This window comes from Conger conger, chromosome 17, assembly GCF_963514075.1.
Source record: "Conger conger chromosome 17, fConCon1.1, whole genome shotgun sequence".
Classification (NCBI taxonomy): Eukaryota; Metazoa; Chordata; class Actinopteri; order Anguilliformes; family Congridae; genus Conger; species Conger conger.
In genome coordinates, this window is record NC_083776.1 from 30492818 (window position 1) to 30520271 (window position 27454).

Genomic DNA, 27454 nt, shown 5'->3' on the forward strand with positions numbered 1-27454 from the left:
ACCGTGTCACTCCTTTCCTCAAAAAACCCCTCTCGGAACCTGACCAATGTACACAATTACTGACCTGTCACTCCTCTCACTCCTCTCATTTCTATGAGACAATATCCTTGCTAGCCTCAACTGGACAGGACAGATTTCCTGTTCTTTATATTCGCTGGGTCAGCTTATGTTTATTGAGATCATGCTCATCGTGATCATATAGGAGTCATAAGTTGAGTGTATCTGCATTTGCATCTGTATTTGTCCCATACCAAAAACACTCTCAGTGAGCCATCCAGCATACATAGGGTGAAAGGAAACGCCAGCAGCATTCACAATCCGGTTGGCTGACTTTGTGAAGTCATTTGAATATGGGAGGTGTGTCCAAAGTCTGAGTTGCAGATGAATGACTTCTGCCTTTCACACTGTGAGCGCAAAGCCGTCAGCATTGGTCTGGCTGATCAGCGGGGGGGAAATGTATCGGTCGTAAAAGGTCTTCTTCTTTTCTTCCTGCTGGAGTACAAACGCTGTTGTGGGAAATATGCTCAGCCATCAGCACCACATCTTACGGGGAAAATTATGGGTGAGTAGTGTGAAACTACAAGCGGGAAGGCAGCTGGGACTTTGCAATGTGTGTGCATGTGTGTGTGTGTGTGTGTGTGTGTGTGCGTGGGTGTGTGTGCGAGCGTGCGCGTGTATGCTCAGTGCCAGCCTTTGTTGTGCTGAGTTGTATTCATTTCAAAATACTGTAACTGGTGACTTATAATTTTTCATCTTTGTTAGGAATATTTTATAGACCTCAGTTTTGTCAAACCTTGTCAAAGCTCATTTTCACAGTTTGAAAGTGAATCTGAATTTGATTATATTTATTGCAGAGTATAATTCTGATGGACCTGAATGGCTTTTTGTCACAATGTTAATACAAAAAATATTTTATAATAATCTAGCCTGGTCTGCTGTTGATAATAGACTTTTCACACTTTCCCAACTGTATACTTTTCAGAAAGGAAAGACAAGAATTACTTGTCCTGTAGTTTCTGCAGTGTTATCATTATTTCTGTCATCACTGTAAGATAATAATCTGCAAAGTTTTTGTTAAAGATGATTTGATATTATTATCATTGCTGTCATTGCATGTTAATATTGTTATAATCACATTTTTATTTATCTTTTTCAGGGATTATGCGTTCTCTTGCCTCTCATTAGCCCCCTTTCCTGCTTTGCAAATTTCAACCAGGCAAAGGAACTCATCTATAAAATCAGAGAAGGATTACCCAGGGGAACCCTGATAGGCGCCATTGGTGTGGACTTACACTTGGATTTCAATGTTGATCCTCCTCTTTTATTCAATCTGGCTTTAAAGATTAGCCGGCAGTATGTGGACCTGAATAACGCTACGGGCGAGCTCTACACATCTGGCAACGTGATAGACAGGGAGACTCTGTGCCAGGATGTACAGGGGGCCCAACACTGCTCGTTGACCTTGGACATCATCATCCTGCCCCAGCAATACTTCCAACTGGTCAAAGTCAGGATCGTGGTGGAGGACGTGAACGACAACGAGCCCAGATTCTTATCGGATGAGATCAAGCTCTTTGTCCCAGAGAATGCGCCGGTCAACGCTCGGTTCGCTATGGAACAGTCAGCGGTCGACCCCGACGTGGGGATTAACGGGGTTCAGACCTACTGGCTGGTCGACGACTTTGAGGTGTTCACCTTGGATGTGGAGGAGAGCGAGGGCGGGGAGCTGACCCCCATCCTGATTGTGACAGGTCCGCTGGACCGGGAGACCAGAGACGAGTACGAGACCAGCATCATCGCAGAGGACGGGGGGACACCCACCCTCACGGGGACAGCCACGCTGAGGATCGTCATCACCGACCTCAACGACAACTGCCCTCAGTTCAGGGAGAAGCAGGTCAACATCACGCTGTACGAGAACACCACCAAAGGCTCGCACCTGGCACATCTCCACGCCCACGACCCTGACCTCGGTGCGAACGCCCAGGTCACCTACGCCTACAGCGAGCGGGTGCCCCGGAACATCCGGACCCTGTTTCACCTGGACAAGGTCACTGGGGTCATCAAGCTGGCCGGCAAGATCGACGCCAGCACCGGCAAACTCTATAAGCTGACCGTCCTGGCCAACGGGCCTGCCTGCATACCTGCCGTAGCCATGGTGATGGCACGCATCATCAAGGTGTCTTCTGGCCCGCCGTCGGTGATCCCTCGATACATTGCCTTGGAGAAGGACGGTGTAGTGTGGCTGAAGGAATCAGAGCCGCCATCTTCCCCCATCGCCTTCTTCACGGTGAAGAATGCGGCTGAGCCGCGGCAAAAGGTGGAGTGTCACCTTGAAGGCGAGGGCCCTTTCAGGCTGACCCCTTACAAGCTGCTTACTGATGAGTATCTACTAGAGACCACCGAGGCCCTGGACTACGAGCAGAGGCAGGAGTATGAGCTGACCGTGGTGGCTAGGAACAGCCATAGCATGGTCATCAAGACCTTTATCAGGATCCAGGTGGCGGATGAGAATGACAACGCACCCGTTTTTAAGCAGGCTCTGCTGGATTTGTTTGTGGAGGAGAACAACCCACCGAACACCTTCCTGGCGAAGCTGCACGCCACGGATGAGGACAGCGGGAGCCGGGGGGAGGTGATCTACCTGCTGGGCTCTGACGCACCGCCTATTTTCAGCTTGGACCGGGAGACGGGCGTTCTGACCGTGTCCACGTCTCTGGACCGGGAGGAGAAGGAGAAGTACCGGTTCACAGTACGCGCGCTGGACCGTGGGTCGCCGCGCAAGGAGGCCGTCGCCACGGTCATTATAACCGTGGTGGACCGCAACGACAACAGCCCGCGCTTCATCAACAAGGACTTCACCTTCTTCGTGCCGGAGAACTTCCCCGGTTTTGGTGAGATTGGTGTGCTTTCAGTCATTGACGCTGACACGGGAAAGAACGGCTGGGTCGCACTGTCCATTGTCAACGGTAGTGACATCTTCATCATCGACACAGGGAAGGGTGCCCTGAGAGCCAAGATGCCCCTAGACCGGGAGCAGCAGGGGACCTACTTCCTGTGGATCGAGGCTGTGGACGGGGGCGAGCCTTCACTCTCCTGCATCACCATGGTGACGGTACTGCTCCTGGACGTCAACGACAACCCACCCCTTGTCCTGTTCCCGCAGTCCAACCAGTCCTACATGTTGGTTCTACCCAGCACCCAGCCGGGAACAGCCATAACTGAGGTGTACGCCGTTGACAAAGACACGGGCATGAATGCTGTCATAGCCTACAGCATCATCAGGAGGAAGGGTGGAGAGCAGGGGTCCTTTGACATCGACCCCGACACGGGCAACATCACACTGAGGAAGACGCTCAATGACAGGGGCCTCTATAGCCTCCTAGTCAAGGTGAGTGACCATGGTCAGCCCGAACCTCTCCACTCCACAGTGGTGGTCAACCTGTTTGTCAATGAGACGGTCAGTAATGAGAGCTACATCCAGAGTCTGCTGATGAAGGAGGAGGATATAGAGATTGAGGAGGCCTCCGTGGACAGGCAGACAGTAGGCCCCAGAAAGGACAAGGGGTTCCCGTGTCAGGTCATGCTGATGGCGCTCTCCGCCACCTGCCTGGGCCTGCTGCTGCTGGTGGTGCTCCTGACCACCTACATCTGCTGCAAGGTGAAGACGCACAAACACAGCAAGGTGCCCAGGAAAAAGGAGGTGGACAGTGAGTTTCAGGACGTCGACAGGAAGCTAATGGAGATCTCAAATGTATGACCGTGCTGTTGTGCTTTAGGGCGGGGAGGAGTTGGGGGGACTAAGGTTCCTACCCCAGCTGTTTACAAGACTTTCAACACTCCATAAGGAGAGGCATTTATTTTATTTCTACAGAGGACCTAATTTATGATAACAAAAATGAATATATTGTACATAGTGTAATGTTTTATAATTTTTGTAACAAGGGGAAAAAGCAGTGTTCCTTTATGTGCATGGCACATAAACCTAAGTCTCACACTCTCCCACCAGGCTTTGAAAACAAACTTCATCCCACAAGTAAAAAATTGAATCATCACTTCAGAAATGTAATATTGCCTTTACCTGAAAGCAGCATCAGAATATCAGTGCAGAATATCTGATAAATGTCTGGTTCATATCTCTCAAAAAGGAATATAATCCCTTTTCATCCAAAATGCTCAGATCGTTTTGTGTCCTTCTCCATCAATAGAACCCTGCGAGTCCCTCGCAGACGTTTAAACCCTATTTATTCTGGAATGATCTTTGCACATTTCCCTTTAACTTCAGGTTCTCAGGTAGAAAGTTGAGCCATGTTTGTCACATGTGTGTTAAGTTTAAGCAAGCGATCCTGTTCTACCCTCATTTATGGCTTTACACCCTGGGTCCATCTTGTCAATATTATGTACAAACAAAATGCAAATATTAAAAATGCCTTTATTTTCATAGTTATATGAATCTTTCGTGTCCCTGATGTGAATGATGCTTTTAAACACATACACTGGAGTTTGTTCATTACCAGCAGGTCAGTACATATACACAGTGCATATACACCACTACTCATCCATATCATAATATGCCTGTGACAGATTAGACCTACAATTCAACTTTGATAAACTCTTATTGAACTGGAGTATTGAACTGTTTGCTTTTGCCAGACGCCACATTTTGAATGAGAAAGAGTGCTTGTTTACATTTCTTCAGTTAAATTATGTGTTACTGTTATCATCTTAGGTTTTAAATATGTGTAACATCTCTCTGTTAATGGAACTATAGTTTGGCCTAACAACTGCGGTTAGTTGTTATCTTACTCTTTGAGATAACAATTAATCTACCGAAAAAAGATCACACGCAGTACATTTACTACATTATGTTACAGCTCTTTGGTAGACACTCTTATCCAGAGCGACTTACAAAAGAAGAAAAATACAGTGCAGTCCCTAACTATTTTGACAGTGACACAATCTTTGTTGTTTTGGTTCTGTTCTGATATTGGATTTGAAATTAAACAATGAATATGAGGTTAAAGTGTAGACTGTCAACTCTATGTCAACTGTTTGAGGGTATTTACATCAATGTCAGCTGATCTGTGGAAGAAGTACAGCCCTTTGTATACATAATCACCCGCTTTACCTAACCTAACAGACATCACCAGATGCTGAGTAACTACCCTGGTGATGCTCTGCCAGGCCTGTACTGCAGCCATCTTCATATCATGTTTGTTTGAGAAGCGTTTTTGCCTTCAGTCTTGTCCTCAGAAAGTTAAACACATTCAGTATTCAATTGGATTCAGTTTGGGCTCATTCTCCTACTGCTAGCCCCATCCAATGACTTTTGAGGCATTTGGTTGGATCTGAGCTGGACACTTCAGAATCCTGCTGCTTCTGCTGTCAACAGTCAACATCAATAAAGACAAGTGAGTCAGTTCCAATGGCAAATAGAAATGACTAAATCATAACACTACCTCCTCCATGTTTCACAGATGAGATGGTATGCTTTGGATCATGAGCGGTTCCTTTCTTTATCTACACTTTCCTCTTTCCATCACTTTGGTACAGATTAACTCCATCTCATCTGTCAATAAGACTGAACTGTACAGTTTTTATGTACTTTTTAAAACAAATGCTAATCAGTTAATTCTGTTATTGAGTCTTACCAGTGGTTTACATCTTGCTTGGCTATACTGGTGTATAGTTCTCTTTATGGTCGTCTTTTAAATATCTATGCACTGTTATGGTGAAAACGGGTTCTTCACACTTGAAATTATTTTTTTTGAAGATATTTTGTTAGGCCTTTTTCAGCTTTATTGGACAGTATATAGTATAGAGAGACAGGAAGAATGGGAGCGAGAGAGAGGGGAAGACATGCGAGAAACGTCGGACGGTCAGATTCGAACCGCCGACGTCGCGGCTCGCAATGAGCATGCGGTCAGTGCTCTACAGGCTGCGCCACCGAGACGCCCTACACACTTGAAATTATTCCTCAGTCACCCACTACAATGTGGGCTACCAGGTTGTCACCTGAACACAGCAACGTTATCATCCTCAGTGCACAGTAAACTGTGTCACTGCATGTCACACAAAAAGGAATATGACTCCTTATCATCTAAAATGTTCATATCTTTTTATTTCCCCCTCCATCAACATAAGCCTTCAGAATGCATAGTTTAAAAAGGCCTTTGTTTCATAGTTATACCAATCTCTTGTGTTCCATACATAAATGATGCACTGGGATTTGGCAGCTTATGTACATACATGTCATAATATGAGCTAGAATTGAAAATGGCTGAACTCTTACTGAACTGGAGAGTTTGAACTTTTGCCGGATGCCAGACTTTGTATGGAGATGCAAAAGATAGTTTTCATAGTTTGCTTTTTTTCACATTCCTTCTGCTGAATTATGTGGTACTGCTATCTTCTTCAAACTTAAATATGCTCAACATCTCTTTGACAATGCAACAATTGTTTGGCTTAACGACCGTGTTAAATTGTTATCCTGTCTCTCTCATCCAAACATTTCTTTGAGTTAGAAATTCATCTCTGGAGAAAAGATCATTCATCCTTCTTCTTCTGTGATTATGTGGGCCATCGGAAAATATTAAATAACTCGTAGGAATTTTAATGGTGAAAGTGCTCCAAAACAAAAATTAATTCTGGAAGCAGACACATAGTCTCGGCAGAGATTAAAGACTAGCACCACCTGCCAATTTGCATAATTTAATTTAACATTCAACAGATCTCTTTAAGCCCTGAAGCAGATTGTTGTCAAAATACTAAAATGCATGTCATTGCCCTGTATTGTGGTAAGAGTGAATAGTTACAGTTACAGTCAACTTTGGAGGAACCAAATTCCATATCGAGTCACTTCAACTGTTCAACTAATTTGCCTATTATACTTATAGATTACTCAACCACTCACGCAGGGCCTGAATAATGCTAATATTTCAGTTTAAGGTTGAAATTCTGCCAAAGAAGAATGACAAAATCATAAAAGAGCATAAACAAATCTGCAATTCCTTTACAGCTCTTTCTTCCATACTTGCACATACAGAAGAATGTACAGAAGGCTACATCTGACTGTACCACCTGTTTTATAACCATACATGTTGTAGGAAAAACTTAATTAAACCTCATTGAAAATAAGCTCTTTTGTTATGAGAGGTAATATTGTGTCCATGGGGTTATTTCAACCCCCCCTCAATGTGGCACATACGTACATTGGCAGACATCTTGGGTTACATAGGAAAAGAAAAGGAAAGGTGAGTGAATGAGAGGTCCATTGAAGCAGCTGGCCCTCTCTATCCCTCTGTTTCTCACTGGGGGGAGGGTTACAGTGCATGTGCATATATGTATCGCACAGCACAGAGATTTTCAAATAATCAAGTGACTTCTTTCTGAGAGTCATTGCTGGTGAAGAAATATAAAATAGCAGTTGAAATATTTAGGTGTGAGTTTATACATATGCATGCAGATGAGGTAACCTGCCTCCTCAGGCTGTTATGTTGTTATGTTCAGTAGTTGTGTTGCATAGTTGGTGTATTAACTAAGTACCAAGCCAGCCAACAAAATACCAACTGTAATTAACATACAGTGCCCTCTTCTGGCATTTGGATTTGAGAACAAGATATGAATACGAGTCCTTTGGTCTTTGTGATTGTGTATGCCTCTGACTCTGAATGCAATATCTGCAGATCAAATGAAGGCTAAAAGCAAGATTGGATTATCGCTGCTCTTTTATCTGTGAACGATCCAGGAAACACCCGAGCAACAGTCAGTCATCCATCAACTTAAATCATCCATCAGCACAGTTCAAAATGGGGGACTCAACACTTAAACAGCTGTTATTGTGAAATGGTAAAACTATTATACAAATATACAAATGTGCATACCATTAATAATTAGCCAATTGCGTGGCAGAAGTGCAATGAAAATGAAATCATGCAGATACAGGTCAGGAGATTTAGTTACTTTTCACTTCAACCATCAGAATGATTAAAAAAAAAATGACCGTGTAATGACTGTTTGACCAACAACCAAAACTGATTCCTGTTATGGTCTTATAATGTGGACAGCAATATAATATATAACTGTGTATGAAGGTGTTTTATAACACTGGGCCCTTACCTCATTACAGAGAATAAGAGTATATTTGGATATATTTGATTGCTGATGCTATAAAAAAGTGTGTGTGGGGGGGATTGCTGCAAGGAATGTAGGATATATAGAAAGCCTTTAATTTCGAATCTTGTAATAATTTGTCTTTTCAGCAGAGTTATGTAATAGTCTAAGCAGCAGGTCATCTTGCTTTCCTTGCATTTAGGTGTTTCCGAGTAAATAGTGTGGTCATCCTATGCGTTCATTCCATCTGTTCTTCACAGACCAAAACCAACAGTAATTCTACCCTTTGGCAACAAAGCTTGATTATAGCTGTTGCAATGATGGAACACCTCTGTACACCGTAATAACAGACTCTAATTCTGATTAATACAACCACACGCTCATGATGAATATTGTTCCCAGGGCACACCGGCACACATGAACGTTTTGAATGCAGATGTATTTATCATAATCATAGTGTAAATTTTGGCACCGCTGACTGTCTGACATTACTAGTTTTTTTTTATTACCTTCTTTAAATCATCATTGTCGTGATCTGTATTTCAGCAGGTTGGAATTTGACACAACCAGCTTGTTAGTGTTAGCAATACCTTCTGAAAACTTTAACTGATGAGATTCTATTAATCACAGTGAAATACAAGAGCAGTCTATGAGGATGAGTTATAAATATTTAATCTATTAATTGTACACGGCAGGCAGGCACCCTGCTTGCTATCCGAGTAACATTGTACAGAGCTGCAAATTTGCAAGCGGAAAACATATTCAAATTGTTTCTGTCATGTAAATCACTGCACCCCTTCCTTGCAAGTATGTGAAAATTACTCTCGAGGTGTAAACTGTCGTGAAATTCCAAGGTTAAAGCAAAGATCTTCAATGAATCTGTTGAAAATCAACAGAGACCCCAGTTCTTTCTGTCACAAACAAAAATATTTTTATTTAGTTTTTTCTTCCTTTAGACCTCAGGTCAAGAGCACCAGAGAAGAGCAGTTTCATGTTTCCTTTGTCTGCTCTGTGCGCCATTATTTTTGAGGCAAACAAGCCCTTAACACCCGGTCTTGACAAATTGGAATCTGAACTCTCCGTAACCTCCGCCCCATACAATGCCATTGTGATCCTTAAAAGGAAATGAACTACTCCACCGCTCTACACCACCCAAGCATCTTTGCTGGAGATCTCTCCTGACAAACTCTCTGCTGCTGAGTACATGCGTAGGCAGAGACAATGTCAGCACCCGTCTTCTTTTTCATACATCACTCTTCTTTTCATTCTACATAGACCTGTTTTGGTTATAGGTTCTGTAAAAATTAATAAGGAAGGACATACTTGTTTCCTCTCTCGCTTCTAATTTTATTACTTTCCCCTTTGTTTGGATTTTCCAGGGAAGGTATGCAGCCTATATGCAGTCTGCTGTGTGTTCAGGCCTAAGCTTTCTGGAAAATGGTGTATCTGAAATTACATTGAATTATTAATTGCGTAGACAGCAAGTAATTACTATCAGTCATGGACTGCTCACATTTCTAGATTGGCTTTATTGTTCTGCCCCTGCCTTGAATTCAGACAAATGCAGGCCTAATAAAAGAGGCTGGATCAGGTTACCCGGGTCCCAAAATGTGATTAGCTCTGCGGCCCAGTTATGATACAAATCCACTTCATCTCCTCTCTTGTCCCTCACTTCAATAATGCATTTTGATATTATTCACCATTCGCTAAATCTCTGTCTTTGATCAAATAGGTCTTTCAGGGCTGCCATACCATAGAAATAATTCAATCCCTGCCTCTCATCTCCCTCCGGATTAAGTTACTTTTTATTTTCCGTCAGTATAAAAAAAGGTTTGCAATTAACCGCATTGTGTGCTGCCATGCACTGTTACGAAAATTCCTGTTTTTTCCCATCCTCAGAAGCTGTGGTATTGATTGGTATAAATGAGTCAAAGGTGATTTATGCTTTATTCACATTATACACATTCGTCTGTAGGAGTAGGGATATTATGCTTCAGCGGCACTTATTATAACATGTCAGCCCAAAGACTTCACAGAGTGTCATTCCTCGACAGATTATTCCCTCAACAGATTAACTGTGAAAGTGCAGTAATGTAGTTAGCTGTGATTGCCGTCAATCTACGTTCCCTACCGTTTAGTAACAAAAGGGAAGTGACCTTCATTGTCAGATCATCTTACCTGATGGTTGAACCATTGTCAAATGTTATTTGGTTTGCAAACCACAGTGGTTGTAGTTAATATACTTGAAATGTACAGAAGAAAAGCAGTTCTGTGAGTTTCCGTTACTTGATCTTTGATGGATTTTTCAATCTTCATAGCACAAGAATGACATCTTCGGTTGCTGAACGGTTTGAGTCCCCATTCATGCTTAATGTACCCTGAAAAGTTTCTGATTCTGTGCTGGTCTTGGCTGTGTCCAGCATGACTGCCATCTCAGTAATATTTTACATTTAATTTCATATGCACATTGTTTGTAGGTACAACTTTCTCCGTACAGCCTAGGTGCAATACGGGTAATTGCATCCTATTATATTACATTCATTGACCACATGGTCTTATCCAGAATTACTTAACAGACATCGCCAGATGAATATGAGCGCACCCGACTAACAGCATTGCTAACAAGATGCAGCATTCTCTAAAGCATCAGTGCAAGTTAACAATGCTAACCAAGAATTAGAGGTTTTAATATATATAGACTATATTGTATATACTTAAAATATATAAGAAGCCAATTATATCATATCAATTATAAAACATATCAGAAGACAATTACATTATGGGCAGCCGTGTCTGTTGCCAAGCTGAGCCACAAACTATGGCATTCATGCTAAATTCATACTAAATAATAAAATAATGCATAATAAGTCAATACTTTGTTTGATCATAATTACATCCCATCCAAGATATGGGGCCGTGGCTTCCCCACCACACCCCAGTGTAATCTTCACAGCATTGATGAATCACACAGTGACAGTGGTGTTATTATCGTCCACTGATCTGCAACATTGTCTTGTTTCTCTTAAGAGTTATAAAAGTCTTATACAGCTTTTATACAGCTGAATTGCCCTTGTGATCTGGTGAGCAGAACACAATCATGATTCATGCTGAAACTTTGGTCACCTTTTGAGGGGTAGGTCAGATTGACAGACCCACTGTGAATGGACGAGATGAGGTGGCTTTGAATTTCACTTTAATTCTCTTCACGGTGTAGTCATGGCAACATGGCTGCAGTATTGACATCACAAATGTCTTCTAAAGAACAGGAACAGTCATTGCCAGTCAGCTGAATACAGTTACTGTATCAGAAATGTATTTTCAGAATTATGAATAATGCCCAGTACACACTGGGGACTACCCATGCCAAGATGAACATGCATAACAATTGCCATGGTTAAAGTCACTAATGGTGGCCTCCTTATGAACTCAGCAATTCCAGTGGTTGCCATGTAGCGGTTGTTAGTAACAAGGCATCTGGCAAGAAGCTGTCCTTAGCTCTTACACTCCAAATGCTTCAGAGTTACTTTTTAACGTGCTTTGTCCGATGGAAACAGGAATAGATTAAAAAACATATTTAGGAGTTAATTATCAGCTGCTACTGTGTATTCACAAATTTAAACCATTTTGAATGATAATCAGTTTCTTCCTCTGCAACTCCGAGCTGTGAAATGATACTGAATCTGTAATGCAGCAGAAATTAAACTCCTTTCACTGACTGACCAAATTAACACAGCAGCCATGTTGCTGGGACGTCACCCTCGGGGTGGGAAACTGGAACTTTGGAAAAATTCTTGAAGGGATGGCCAAGAGGTCCATGAATTTGATGTCTGTCCCACAAATATGTTTGATGTTTGAGATTATAGAAAAAATGGTCAAAGATATGAAGATACCAAAGAGGACCAGACCAAAGTTTACAAATACAGATTGAGGGTTATATCTATGATGTTGAAGGTAAGATCCATCTGGTGTCCATTATATGCCAAGAGATGTTGAAATGAACGATGAGGCACATTAGGATATAGACAGTAGTCATTTACAAGACACAAACACCACTGACCAGTCACATAATCTTGATACATTAATATTGATAAATTGTTAGGGTTAAAGTGAAACCATATCATGTGTAACCACCAACAATATGGTTGTAGTTTATTTCCACTATACCAAGATCTTAGTTTTGCGCTAGCGAAACAAACAATTCCAGGCAGACATAGATGTTTGAGATTAATGTTTCAAAGGGCTAAATCCGTGTTTTCACTTTTTCTTCCAAAGTTCCGGGTGGAGTTTACCACCCAGAGTGTGACGTCAAAGCAACATGACTGTCATGTGAATATGGTCAATAAACATATGTAAAATATACAGTAAATAATGAAATATATAAACAGTATGTAATGCTATGACCAAGAGGGCTTTAAAGCCCCTTGGATTGACAGTCACACTTGGCTGGTTCGGATCATGAGGATTACTTGACCCACTTAAGGGAATTTGCATTTATACCTTGTTTGTCTTGGCTTAAGTCAGCCCTAACCATATGCTAAAGAGTACAGTATCTTTTTACATGCAAACAGATATTTGCATCCGCTCACAGTGTGGGTGTTTGTCAGTGTACATCAGGTGCCCTCCATGCTACATTTAAATTTGCAATAAGCAGGCACTGCACATGTAAATAAGGGAAGGAATCCTTTGCCTGTTAGTTACAAGATTAAGATTACCCTCACATGTGAACACAGAGACACTGAAAGTTTCAAATTATCGATGTCATGACCTCGTTTTAGCAGTTAAGGCAAGACAGAGAGTCAGGCAATGGGAGTTTACTACACACATCAACTCTGCCAATGTGAGTGCTGTCAGATCATGTCAGGGGAAATATATATTCACGTAAAACATGGATTTTTTTATTTGAAAATAGAATTAATCACTCATTTTTTAATTCCCTTCCCTTTTATTGCATTCAATTTAAATTGTATCTCTCCCAATAAAATATCCTAAACGAATATCACACATAAGAAACAAACATGGAAAATGTAGCTGCAAAATGCAATGGGACCATTAAACCATGAGGTCACAATCAGACATCCCCCTTCTAAACTTTGACTTGTACATGAGGCCTCTTCAATAACTTCAGAAAACCTGGCCATGTCCTGTAAAGGCAGAAAATCCTCCATAGGCTGCCTTGATTACCAGCAGCATCCTCAGAGTCAGCCTTTCCAGAGGCAGGATCGAGTGAGAAAAACGTGCCTTTGTCATGATGGCTCAGAGGAAGCTGTGTGTTTTGCCTGACACTGTAGCCCTCAGCTGAGTGGCCTTATTGGGAGTGACAGAGGAAGTAATAAGACTCCTGCATGCACTTTCTGATAAGATAACAACGTGCTCTGAGCTCTGGGCTTCACGCTACTGTAAAACCATCAGATTCTTTTTGTCATCCAGCATGGCATGTGGTTAAATGGTGTTATTTAACCAGGCTTCAGGCATATATACAATGAATGGTTCTTCAGGCCATGAATTGACAGACGTCTGGTTAAATAACACCTTCACATGCCATGCTGGATGAGAAAAACATTTGTTTGTCCTCACATACAGTACTGTGCAGAAGTCTAAGGCACACTATACTTTATTATATATATGTTTTTTTTTGTGTGTGTTAGTATAAAAGAACACATTTGAGATTTCCAAATATTCATTTTCCAAAAGACATTTTTGTATTTAATTTTAAAAAAGTAACATATTACTGTAAGCAATTGACTACTTTTTACAAAAACTTGATCAAGGCTGTCTGAGATCAGAAGCAAGGAGCCAACCAAAGTCTGCAGAAGAACTGTGGCAAGTTCTCTAACATGCTTGGAACAACCTCCCTGCTGATTGTTTTATAGAACTGCAGGACAGTGTTGGCTATCTCAGAGAAGTGATGCAGTTAGGGTGGTCACAAAAAATATTGATTTAATTAAGTTTTTAACTATTCTGCCAAATTACTAAAATGTAATGTAAAATGTATAGTATGTTTATTTAGGACCATTCATTGAATTATTTTTGAAAGAATCTTATCTGTACAGAATGTTATACAGGTGCCTAAGACTTTTGCACCGTACTGTATAAAAAAATGTTCTGCATTGCAAAAATGCAACACTCTATAACCAGCCAGATTACATGGAGAAATATCACGCTGGCACCGCTGAGTCCCTTCATCATATGCCAGGATAGGCACCTGCTACAAATTCCCACAATAAATCGTACCCTTTGAATTTGAAAAACAGCTGAAATCTTCCTCCATCTTCATATTTGATGGGGTTGGTTTGTGATGTGCTTCCATTACCTCCTTCTTGGTGTCCCATCGTATTGTTCAGTTTTTCACATTTTCTACTGCTACCATTGAAGACCGTGCACTTATCATTCAGACATAGATTGATGAATAATAAAATGACTATACGAATTTGATGAATAATAAAATAACAATACAAGAGCACACAAAATTGTTTTACTAGCATTCAGGCATAACCAAATCCCCAAGCACTCATCGCCCTGTTGAAAGTGACAATACATCATGCAGGTGTAGGTCCCTTATTTATTTTTTGTTCGTGTTTTTTCTTTGTTTGTCATTTTTAATACTAAATATTGATCATTATATTACAGGCAGATGAGCGTACCCACTACATAAATCAAAGACTACTTTTAAGATGTTCAGAATTCAAATGGGAAAAAAAGAAGAGTTGTTTGTTTCTGGAATCAACAATGGTCTGCTGACACATCGATTGTATTTCAAGCTTTGAACACACCCCTGTTTTTGATTATTTTTATGTGGATAAGCTGCTAAAGACAGTGGCTAAGTCCAAATTAATTCCTTCATTATGATGAAATTCAGTCAAACAGACTAATACTGTTTATGGACGTACTGTATGCAGTTCAGTCAAGCCTTGTCAATTAACCTGCAATGTAGCGCAATAAAGTCTACTTTCTTCACCATACAGAGATACAACAACAACCAGCAAAGGTTTGTGTCAAGTCTGGTTTGACTGAAATGGATATGTCAGTAAAAATGCAAATATAAAGTGCATTTCAATCTTAGGGTATATCTAAGCAATGACAAGTGAGGTTTCAGAAAGTTTTCAGAAGGAGAATATACTAAAATTTGACAGTATATGAGAGGAACATTTTTTAAATTACTTTTATTCCTATTAGTTTTCTCTTGAAAAATGTTTGTAACAAATTTAGATTTATGCATCATAATTCCTGGAGTGTACTGGAGTGAACATTCAAAGACCAAATTCTAAATAAACTCTAATAGCCAACTGTGGGTTAACATTACAATCGACCTTTTTGCAATTCCGGCAAGTTTTTTTGTTTTCATTGGCTTTGATCTTTGAGAATTTGTTCATTAAGGCTTGACTCTATTAGCTAATTTCAAAATACTTCACTATTAGAGGAATAGGTCTAAAGAGCGGGCTTTTATGGTTATAAAGCAACTCCTGCTATCAAATTCGGTTAGCGCTGTGATCTGTGACTGGTGCTTGTTAATTCCGGGCACTGGAGCATTGCAGAACGAACCTGAGTTTCTCCTGCATAAGTTCCGTGTTGCTAATTTACAGAAGTATTCTCAATTACTTTCTTCAGGCATGCATTTACTGCATTTTAGAGAGATGTGGTGGGATGGGTAAAAGAAATGTGAGCGACTCCCAGCCATTCATGGTGTGTTTTGCTGTTAGCTTGTTTTTACATTAAAACGAGACATTAAGCTAAGTATGATAAATGCCAAGTTTATTTCAGCACAGTCTAATTTAATATAGCTAAACCAGATGTAATGCTGTGATGTTTAAACACCATGTGCCAGGCTCCAAGTGTTTGCTGAAGCACCAACGGTGACCGTTTTCCCTAGTATATATCCACTCACCAGTGGGCACTGTGCCCGGCTAATCCATTTACAACTGGTGCAGTTGCGTGCCAAAGAGGAGACAAGCACCGCTGACCTAATCTACTGACTGCCCCCATTTCAGCTGCCACCTCACACAGAGACAGGTACGCCTGCATCACTGTAACACTGCCAACAGGGAGCCCAAACCACTCACCTGCTCTGCTTTATAAAGGAAGACAGGAAAGTTTCTTTCAAAACAGGAAACGGGGAGTTATAATTTAAGTGAGGTTTTGCCTGTGAGGCACCTTTGAACATAAACTGGCTTAATTTATTTTGTGTATTATTAATTAGTTTAGCAGACAGATTTATCCACAGCACTGCCAAGCCTATAACAGTCTCCATTCAAATAGCACATAAAAGAGTATTACTTTACACAGCTAATATATACCAAAGTTATCAGGCTCAAGTGTATGACAGCAGTGCCCCACCTGAGGTTTGAAACCACAACTGCTTCAAGTATAAACCCACTTTCTTTACTCCTCTACCACACAGCTTATTCCAATGCACGCATTGTGCTCGGTATGAACCAGGGGATCATACTTCATAGCATGTCAGGCAGACTTTGTGTATGGTACTCAGCTCAAGGGCATCAATGTATCTGTGTAAACTTTTTCAAACCAATCAGCATGTGACACTGTGTTTGAGTCATGAACTTTAAACAAAGATATGTTTATGTCTCAGGAACATTCTAGAGCACGGATGCATAGTGTCTGCTGATTCTGGTGTGTTTCAGCACTTGAGTGCTTAATTTTAGTCATTATATCAACCTTATTTCCAAGGCCAAAATCTGTGGTTAACAGAAAGGGAGACATTAAACCCTTCGTACTCTGCAGCCTTCCTGCATTGCGATTTGAGATCACTGCTGTAAACACTGCCGCAAGCCTCTCTTTCAGCCCATTTCCAAGCAAATAAAAAGAAGTATATTAAATGCAATAGCACCATTATAGAGTTACCATGATAGCAATCTCAACGGCAATTTTTTTTTTAAATGCAAAAGTAAATCTCAAGCAATTTCATAATGCCTCTAAAGAAAATTCCATTATATAAATCTTCCCCTTGCCTTTAATATAGATGATGAAGTTCAATACAAAAACTACTGAACTGAAAGCCAAAATCCTCTTATGGGTTTTTAATATATTTTTTAAATAACTTTATCGTCATATTGTTGACATATAACTGGCTATTAAGGCATTGAGCTGAAACACCATTCCACTTTTATCACTGTTTGTGCATGCCCGTGGTGAAATATTCCACCACAGAAATTGCTAAACAAAAGCAGTGCCAGGAAAACGTGTGGTTGAGTTGTTGCCGGTGTCTGGCCTTGTGCTCCCCCCATTGTAGAGACAAGGATCAGCGGCAGCCCACAAAGGGGCGAGTGCATGGGGTTGAGATTTCCTAAACCACAACAAGACACACCGGCGCCCTTCCCGATCTAGATAATGCTAATGTGGGCGGCCTGTAGGCTAATGGCTAAGGTGCATGACTGACCCGGAAGGTCAGTGGTTCAAGCCCCGGTGTAGCCACAATAAGATCTGCACAGCCATTGGGCCCTTGAGCAAGGCCCTTAACCCCGCATTGCTCCAGGAGGGATTGTCCCCTGCTTAGTCTAATCAACTGTAAGTCGCTTTGGATAAAAGCGTCATCTAAATAAGAAATTATGTCACTCTGTCAGAGTGACTCCCAAACTGTGGGTCAGGCCTCAATGGTCAGTCATAACATGGGCCTCGGGGGGTCAAAGGGCAAACATCAAAAAATAACCTTCTGAAGCTGTAATACTTCAATTATTAGCCTGAGCATTTAATTGCGTACAATGCAGGCTTACAACTCCAGCCTTGGTTGGAGACCTGTATGTTCTCAGTTGCCCGGCTAAGCTACTGGTATTGGAAACAGCATATAGCCTTTTCAATTGTGCAAGACAACCTGTTAAATTGGATGATCAATATGATAAAAGATCATATTGGGGACATGTGATTCCATTGGGGAAAGTATTATATTGCTTGTTACTGCTGTTGATTGTGCCTGATGTTTTTGAGGGAAGAAAGACAAATTACCTCATGGTCTTCTAAGTAAGAATGTCCTTGCATGATGTGAAAATATAGGCCATTCATATAGGTACAGTACATAGATATAGTGGACTGTGTAACGTATGGCATAATGAACTGTGTACATTATTAGAAGTAGATGGATGCTCTGGGTGTACAATCTCCAGTGAATGCAAATTAAAACAGTTGGGAGTTCTCAACTTAACCAGCATTTGTGATTATACTGTGATGTATAATAAACCATTCTTGTTTAAAGTCCTGTCATCCCATAAGGATCACAGCTAACCTCACTTAAATGCAGCCTCACATTACACAATAACAGAATTATTCATTGCTATTTCAGGTAATACTGGTCACCTGAAACATAATCTCTGATGAATAAAAATGAGAAGCAGATACTTGGCCTCAACACCGATGTGTTCAAGGCCAGACTGACCTATGAAATATTAAATGGGTATTATGAGTTTTGCAGAGGTTCGTTTCTTACTGTCTCTAATTCCATAACAGAAGTGTAGCATTTTCAAACAGCTCATTAGTCTGAACTAATTCTGGGCCAAAGTTTGCTCATACATCATTCATTCTCATCCTGGCCTTGCTTATCTTCCCATAAGGGATGGCTTTTGTGTAGAGTGTGTACAACTGTACAACTTCAGTGGCTTCAAGTATTCAGACCCTTTTTTTTTTTTTTGCAAATGTATTAAAAAAAAACTGAAATCTCTCATTCAAATAAGTATTCATACCCTTAATTCAGTACTTTGTTGAAGCAGCAATTATAGCTTCAAGCCTTCTTGGGTAAGTCCCTACAGACTTTGCACATCTGGATTTGGGCAGTTCATCGCATTCTTCCTGGACAACCAGAAACTTGAAAACTCAGAAGCCAGAAACAATTCAGCATTGTTTTGGTCGTATGCTTGGTTGTATGTCGTGCTGAAAGGTGAACCATCGCCCCAGTCTGAGATTGTATTCTGGAGCAGGTTTTCTTCAAGGACCTCAAAGAATACCCCAGTTCTGACCAGTCTCCCTGTCCCTGCCGCTCAGAAGCATCCCCATAGCATGACTTTTCCACCACCATGCTTCACCGTAGGGATGGCATTAGCCAGGTGATGAGCAGCACCTTGTGTTCGCCAGACATAGTGCTTGGAATTCTGCCCAAAGAGTTACATTTTTGTTTCATCGGAACAGAGAATCTTTTTCCTCATGCTCTCAGAGTGCTCCGGGCTGTCATATGCCTTTTTTCTTCCGACTAGCCACTCTAGCATAAAAGCCTGATTGATGTAGTGCAGCTGAGATGGCCATTCTTCCGGCAAGTTCTTCCGAAGCTGTGTTAGAGTGACCGTTGGGTTCTTGGTCACCTCCCTGATCAAGGCCCTTCTTGTTCAGTTTGACCTGACAGCCAACTTTCTGGCTGTCTGGTCAAACAACTTTTGGAACCTGGTAGTTCCATAAGTATTGCTCCTGGGAACATTTAAAGCTTTAGAAATGGTTTCATACCCTTGCCCTGATCTATGCCTTGCTACAATTTTATTGCGATCTACGGAGAGTTCCTTGAACTTCATGGCTTGGTTTTTGTCCTGACATGCAGTGTGAATTGCGGGACCTTATATATACAGGTGTGTGCCTCTTCTAAAATGTTCTAATTCAATTTGCCACAGATGGACACCAATGAAGTTCTAATAAAGATGTATTATTATTATTATTATTATTATTATTATTATTATTATTATTATTATTGTTGTTGTTGTTGTTGTTGTTATTTAAAATACAATCTACAACACAATAAAGTGTTCAAAACGTGAAGGGGTCTGAATACTGTCTGAAGTCACTGTATGTACAGTAAGTGCTTTATTTAAAACAAACTCTATGTTTGCACTGGGTTAAAAGTGTGTTTTGTTCTCAATAAAGCATCAATGAACTGTGAAATCTTGGACGACAATTATTCATTACATACAGTCTATACATTAATTCATTAATTCATTATCCTAACCATGCTTATCCTGAACAGGGTCGTAGGGGGGCTGGAGCCTATCCCAGCATACATTGGGTGAAAGGCAGGAATACACCCTGGACAGATTGCCAGTCCATCGCAGGGCACACACACCATTCACTCACACACTCACACCTACGGGCAATTTTGATTCTCCAATCAGCCTAACCTGCGTGTCTTTGGACTGTGGGAGGAAACCAGAGTACCCGGAGGAAACCCACTCAGACACGGGGAGAACATGCAAACTCCACACAGAGAGGCCCCGGCCGACGGGGATTCGAACCCAGGACCTCCTTGCTGTGAGGTGGCAGTGCTACCCACTGCACCATCTGTGCCGCCCAGTTTATACACATACAGTATATTTACTTATTTATTTTACATACAATCCATCTACACAGCTGGATATTTACTGAAGCGCTTTAGGTTACGCTCCTTGCTCAAGGGTGCACCAACAGCAAAGCAACTCAAACCTGCAGTATCTGTTTTTCCAAGCCCAGATCATCAGGGGAAAGAGCACTAAATGAAATCTGTTAGCTGTCTTTGGCACAGTGCAGGGGTGGTAGTCGATCAGGAAAAGGCCACAAAGGCTGGCGTGTCACTGAAGGGGCGGTGCGCGTGTACCATGGCCAGAATGCTTCATCTGAAATGATTCAGCAGATATCCAGCTGTTTCAACTGGCAGCGCTTAATCAATATGTGTGTTCAATTCTGCTGGATACCCTCTTGTTTGTAGGAAAGCCACATGCTTAATGTCCTGTTCCCATCATTATGCCTTATCATGTTCTTATAAGCGGACATTCCACGTTTTAAGAAATATTTAAAAAGATTTTCTTTAAAATGTGACCTGCACAAGTCTCTCTGGAAGAAGGTGCCTCCAGAGCACACATAATCTTGTAATAAATAGATTTTGAGCAAAGAGATCTAATCACACGCTGTATAACTTCATTTCCCAGGGAGCCACTCGTGTCCGAGATGAATGGCTGAGATATTTATCTGTAACTCGGGTGCCCCCCCGCTCACCCCCACCCCACCCCCAGAGCAAGCCACACAAGCACAGTAACCCCACTAGCAATTGTTCATCCGGTCTGGGTCACCCGCCATATGGCTCTCCCATGACCCAGCCATTTCATTAAGATGGCTGAGACTCTTTATGGAGGGGAAATTGAATAATGAAATGAGCGCGTATTAACACTGTTTCCGTCTGGCACAGGTCCTGATGCAGTCCAGGCTACACTGTTTCCTTGGCAGTTTCCTGGCTTTCCCGCTAATGACAGGGTCATTTCATTTCATTCGTGGCAACTCGCTTCAAAGGGAGAGACCTTGGCAGCACGGCTCACGTTTTGTTAACAGCATTTCACTTTGTTTCATTTTATTTTCCATCAAGATAAATTAAATCTACACGGCTCACGTGGGTTCCTTTGGACGGTAATCAAATACTCCTGAGACTGAAGGCAACACAAGCAAGTGAATGTGTCTTGTTGCTTTTCCCCCTCCCCACTTCAACACAGCCTTTACTTCTGTCTTGGAATATCGCTGCTGGTTGTACTGAGACTCATACCGGGGAAAAAAAGGAACACTTCCGTACTTTTGAATAAGTATGTGTCAAACAGTGCGACACAAGCATCATTTGCAGCTTCTATATTCCGCCGTGGGACAGATGTTGGTAATAAAGATCAATGCACAAAGCACGGATGCATTCCACACTGGCCCTGGAAGCCACATTTATCACTGAGATTGTCCAGCTCCATTGGTGTTCACACAGGCATGCTGTTAGCCTACATACCTGACAGCAGGGTTTTCATTTACCTTTTATTTTTCCACTTAATTGTGACAGAAATGCTAGCGCATTCCAAAAACGCCTAAGCTTTGGTATCTGATGCTTATTTTTATCGCCTGCGAAGCTTGTTCGGCCCTTGTCAAAAAAAAGAATGAGGAAACAGACCATTAGCTCAACTACTCTTACTATACAGTTTTTAAACTTCTTGGATTTTGAAATGCCCCTATAATGTTCACCCCATAGTTTTAGCCTATCTTGTGGCTGTCAGAAAAATATAGTATATTTTAATTTAAGGGCTCTCTTCAATCTGACAATAATGAAATTTGTCCGTTGGTTTGTCTTAACCATCCCTTACTATGAGATCAGTATAACAAAAATAATATTTAGAAGAGAAGCAGAGGCTTATTAAAGGTTTTTGGACAAATATGACAATGTGATACAGTATCAACCATTGCAGGTTGGAAATGAGTACCTATTCTTTTTTTCCATTTGGGTGAACGACTGAATTATGAGACAGGTGCAGGCAGTTATATTGTGGTTAAGGAGCTGGTTTTGTAACTTCAATATCTGAGATTTGATTCCCAGGTAGAAATGCTACCGCCTTTTAACCCTGCGAGCAAGGTAATACCTGGTTTGCCGACAGCAACATCTACCCTAATAAACGGACAAGCGTGTCAACCTGTCAACCTCCTCCAGAACGTTGGAGACGGTAACGAGCAGTCTCTTCCATTCCCAGTATCGCGAGTAAGGAGCTGTGTCTGTCTTGCCTCTCATTAGCATTGACACTGCACTGTTGATGACTTCACCTAATCAATGATTTGCCGTTGTCTGACTAATTAAAACAGACTGAAGTTGTAGCCGCCCCCGCGCGCTGGCATTGTGGGGCACTTTCCAGATTACAGTAGTAAAGCTCCTGTCCAAATCCCCCTCCCATCCCCCGAAAATGCAAATGGTGTTCACAGTCCCTGCAGAGAGCCGGCAGGTTGCGGAAAACAAACAGTGCTTGATTGCTTCAATTGCCCTGCAGACCCAAACAAAACGGTCAGCCCAGGAGGCTGCTCAAACGTCTGAGTTTACCTCATATTAGGACTTGTATTATGACCATCCACTGCATAATCATGTCGGTGTTGTTAAAGAGCTAGCTGTATGAACCAGCTCCAGCCGGCAGGCAGGGCCTACACTGTGAACCTGTCCCTTTTTGTTTTTAATTCCTTTCATTTTTAAAGAAGAAGTAATCACATATGACCGTTGCCAACACAAAATGTTTCTGCACTGTCTCACAGTAATCTTTTCAAATGCATTCATATGCGTACCCTCATTTTCTCAGTGCAGACTTGAAGGCAACAGTGACAATAATTCCTGACTAGCTATGACTTGAAGGCAACAGTGACAACAATTCCTGACTAGCATTTTCCTCGTAATTCTCAAAAATGGGTTTATCTATGAGCATCTTTGGGCAGCGGTTCACTGACCACACACTGGCTATGTCAGTTAGGGAGTGTCCAACTCAATTTTGTTAATCGCCCTGACTCCGGGCATCAGTGCAACTGCACCACAGTTTTAAAAGGGGTTGGATTGATAAAAATGAATTGTGGTGGGAGCTTGATTTCATCCTTGCCAATCAGATTGGCCCTTTTTTCTCCATTTCAACAGTTGCAATCATTGCAAGGGATTATTAATATTTTATTATTTTGTGTTTATGTTTTGTTATTTCATATGGTTATTCCATGGATATCACTCATATCTGACTCATGTTCTAAAACCACATGTTTCCCAAGTGCAAAGCACAAGTTTTCCAAATATTGCCCATGTGATTTTACCATGGTAAATTTCCTGTGGCATATAGTAAATGGTCATCACATGGGATTTACCATATGTCAATTCATTCTCGTTTTCCTGTAATGGTAGTACCACAGCCAACTGCTAATTACTTAATTTATTGCATCCGTGTCATGTGTTCATGCATAATACATGAATGCAAACATATGATTCAGCACCAAACTTGCACCCGCCAAAAGTTTGCATTGACACACCACCTGTTGCATCACCCAACTAATGTCAACAGAAACAGGTTTCCTGCAGACCACAACCTGGTGCAGGGAAAAACATATTCCCTTTGGGCAACATGAGAAAAGTACCTTGGGTACAGTGGAGGTATATTTTTGTTATTCAAGGAACAGTCCCTACCTGTTGGTGTTGATTGAGCCACTCAGTGACACTATGGTAATGAGGTTGAGCTTGTACAACATGTTCAGCTTAAGCATGTTACCCTTTGGCCAGAACCTCTGGTGAAACACGGTGTAAGATGTTCAGGGGCTACTAACACATGCCACAGTCCTAGAACATTCTCCACAAGGAAGAATGTGAAGAAATACTGCAAATAAAGGAGTGGACTGTCAGGTGGTCTTTCTGTAAAGACATACCTCATACTGTACCTCATAACTGAAGTCTTTCATTGTGATATACAGTAGCAAACATGCGATGAAACGCTAATACCAAAGTAACTGGGGCTGCTGGCTGGCTCCTGGTTTGAACACTGTTCCAGCATATGGATGGGCCTCATGACCTGGTCTGAATCCAGACAGTGCCAATGCTAGCTATGGGTGGTATCTCCACACAATGACATGTAATTGTCCAAAGTGTTAACAAAACATAAGAGGATGACTCTGCAGAAGTATTAGTCTTGGATTGAGCAAGGATGGCTCCATCTGTTTATAGATTTCTTGCCAACCTTTACTCTTAATGGTTTGATTAGCCTAATGTTTTTTACCGAATCTAAAGTTTAGCTGCATTTCTTTGTAAATGAATTGATGATAACTGATGGCGGCTTTTGATGTTGGTTCAAAGATAAATGAATGAATTAAAGAAATGTGTGTTCCAATATTAAATGTCATTACTGCCTATATAATCTATTAGTGAACACAGCTGATTAGCTAACTAAGCCATACCCTGGTGGAAAGAAAAACTTTGTCCCCATATATACACAGAACTACCCAGATCTGTTCCAGTCATCAGACACATATCACTCAGTCAAAAATATAATCCTGACTGTATGTGTGATAATAGCATAGATATGCGTCGACAAACAGAACAGTAAAGTATTTATAGGTTCATCTGCGGTGTTCACTATTGTGAGGCTGATTGAGTTAACTGTTATAGACTGCAGAAGCCTGTTCTCCTTCTTTAATGACAATCTGTATTCCGTGGTTATCATGTCTATTATAGTCTTTGTTGCTTCTAATAAGAATCTCGTTCTTTCAGATTAATACAATTTGACAGTCAGTTTGAAATGGATTCATATTGCAAAATTACAGACACATGGCTCAGCTTGACAAAGTGATTAATTTTTTACAAACGTAAATAAATGTACTTGTATCTACAGATGCAACATGACATTTTAAGTCATCCGGAAAACTATTCAAAGTAAAAAAAGAAGAACATTTTTTCAGGTGAAGGACATGGTGGACACCAAGTTTCAGGAAATGTTATAAATACAGCTGATTGATACATTCTCTTTTGCCATCTCCTCATCTCTCTCCCTCTCTCCTTCTCCCTCTCTCTTTCTCTCTCTCCATCTGTCTATCTATCTGTGTATATACTATACATACAGTATACACACATGCACACACAGACCCACGATATATAGCATTGCACTGTTGTGGATTAATCACTTGCACGATGAACCGTCCCATCTATCCCCATGTAGTTCAGCATAACATGTATTGCCAGAGTAATTTACTCAGCGATGCAATGCCCTTCCCCAGGGACAGGACAAAGAGCTAGGCCTGTAAGCAGATCACAGGCAGCAGCAGAGCTCAGCAGATGAAATAACGCTCTATACACACAGAACAGAGCAAGGCCATAAAAAGCCCTAGTCCTCCTTCTGTTACTGAAGCATATCGGGTTCCAAAGGGCTTCGGAGAACACTCCATGTGGGAAACGGCACTGGAATCAAAGGCCCCTTTTAAAAAGCAAGAGACCCCTGCCCCCCCCCCCCAATACACTTTCACACACACGCTGAAATGCACACTCACGCATGCTCGCACTCACACATACACACACACACACATATACCTGCACATGTATACACTTGCATGCGCAAATATGCACATACACTGTACACCTATGCGCTCAGACAGAACACAAAATAAGACTTGGGAACACCATAGAAATGAATAGTTGTTGAATAATTTGTACTCCAACAACAAAGATAGTGATCTGAATGACTGAACCAGCATTTATCTTCTCGTTTTCATATATTTCCCTAAAAATATAATTACAGTTGTAAGCATAGCCTACAGTCATCAGCAGTAAACGTGTTTGAAATGATTAGGTTGGATCAGCTTTGCGAAACATGATCTGAATAATAATTAAGGGCCTGTACCACCACACATTACACTCAAGCTCAGCCCACAAGGAAACAAACACTTGGAGTAAAGTGGTGAAAACATGAAAAACATTCTAATTTACTTTACAGAAAATGCTCACGCCTACATTCTTTGCAACAGTGAAATACAATCTAGTCTTTTCACACGCAATTTCAAAACCCCAAAAAATTCCCAAACAAAAGTTTGTATTAAACTAAAGTAAGAACTCTGGGTGGGAAAAGGAAGACTCACACATGTACACGATGCCTGGTAGTGTTAGATTTTCTTCCTCTGGTTAAAGGGGCAGAAAATCTACATTTGAATAAAATCAGGAACAAATTGCTCAGGCCTAACAAAATTCACAACCTCACACCTCTGCACTGAACTCTGACTCACTCAAAGGCACACCCATTACTGTAAAATCGCAGTTTAAATGCAGATTAGATGTATGAAATATGATATAATCAGGACGTCCTTGGAAAGAGCCGACTAAGTGACTAATTCAAGCTATGATAGGGAATCTACTTCATGTTCCAGGTGAAAGTCATTTGCTTGTGGAAAGGTAGCTGCAGTTCAGTCAAGGATCAGGAGCTCAGCATAGCAACTCATTCTCCCTAATTCGAAATGCCCGATCGTGGACGCAGGAGATTTTAGACAGGACATACGGTGTTCTCCTCTGAAAAGTGTGAGGCTGTTAGCTGCTGCTTTTCATACTGCATTTCACAATTTAATTTTATTTGCCTCATGTGTCATATGAACATAAATATGTTTTCTACATGTTTCATTTAGTAAAACCTACTGATTAACATGCCGTATATGTTTTTTACAGACCTTTTGCATATGGGTTTGCCCTTAAGATGCCTTAGCAGACCACTGGCTGGGCAGCTGAATGCTCCATCCTGAGCTTATGCATTGTTACCACCAATTATGCGTCATTTAGTGGGGCTACCAGACACACTGGCATACATCTATGCACTGGAACAGCGCCTCCCAACTGTTACTGTTCAAAATATACATGAGCCACTCATGACCTCTGTTAATCTATAAAAACAGAAGGTTTTATACATGATTTGTTATTTTTATTGTAAGGTTTACCTTTTTCACACGACTGGTATCCCAATAATTTGCTTTTGGGCAAATTACCTTTTTTGAACTCACAACCTCCTGGCAATACAGCAAAGTTCCTAACTGCCAGGCACCGTTTCGGCAGAATACCTTGTGCAGTACAGGCAGAGCACATGCATATGGCTGTGGTGACAAGGCATTGCCC

The 27454-nt window shown here is 41.3% G+C and overlaps 1 protein-coding gene across 1 annotated transcript; it reads left to right on the forward strand.

Moving 5' to 3' along the window:
• Positions 1 to 418: 418 nt before the first annotated feature.
• Positions 419 to 4453, forward strand: LOC133116882 (protocadherin-20). The gene is made up of 2 exons (XM_061226886.1): positions 419 to 562; positions 1157 to 4453. The coding sequence occupies exons 1-2, from the start codon at positions 521 to 523 to the stop codon at positions 3758 to 3760; spliced, it is 2646 nt and encodes an 881-aa protein (XP_061082870.1). The 5' UTR covers positions 419 to 520; the 3' UTR covers positions 3761 to 4453.
• Positions 4454 to 27454: the final 23001 nt, after the last annotated feature.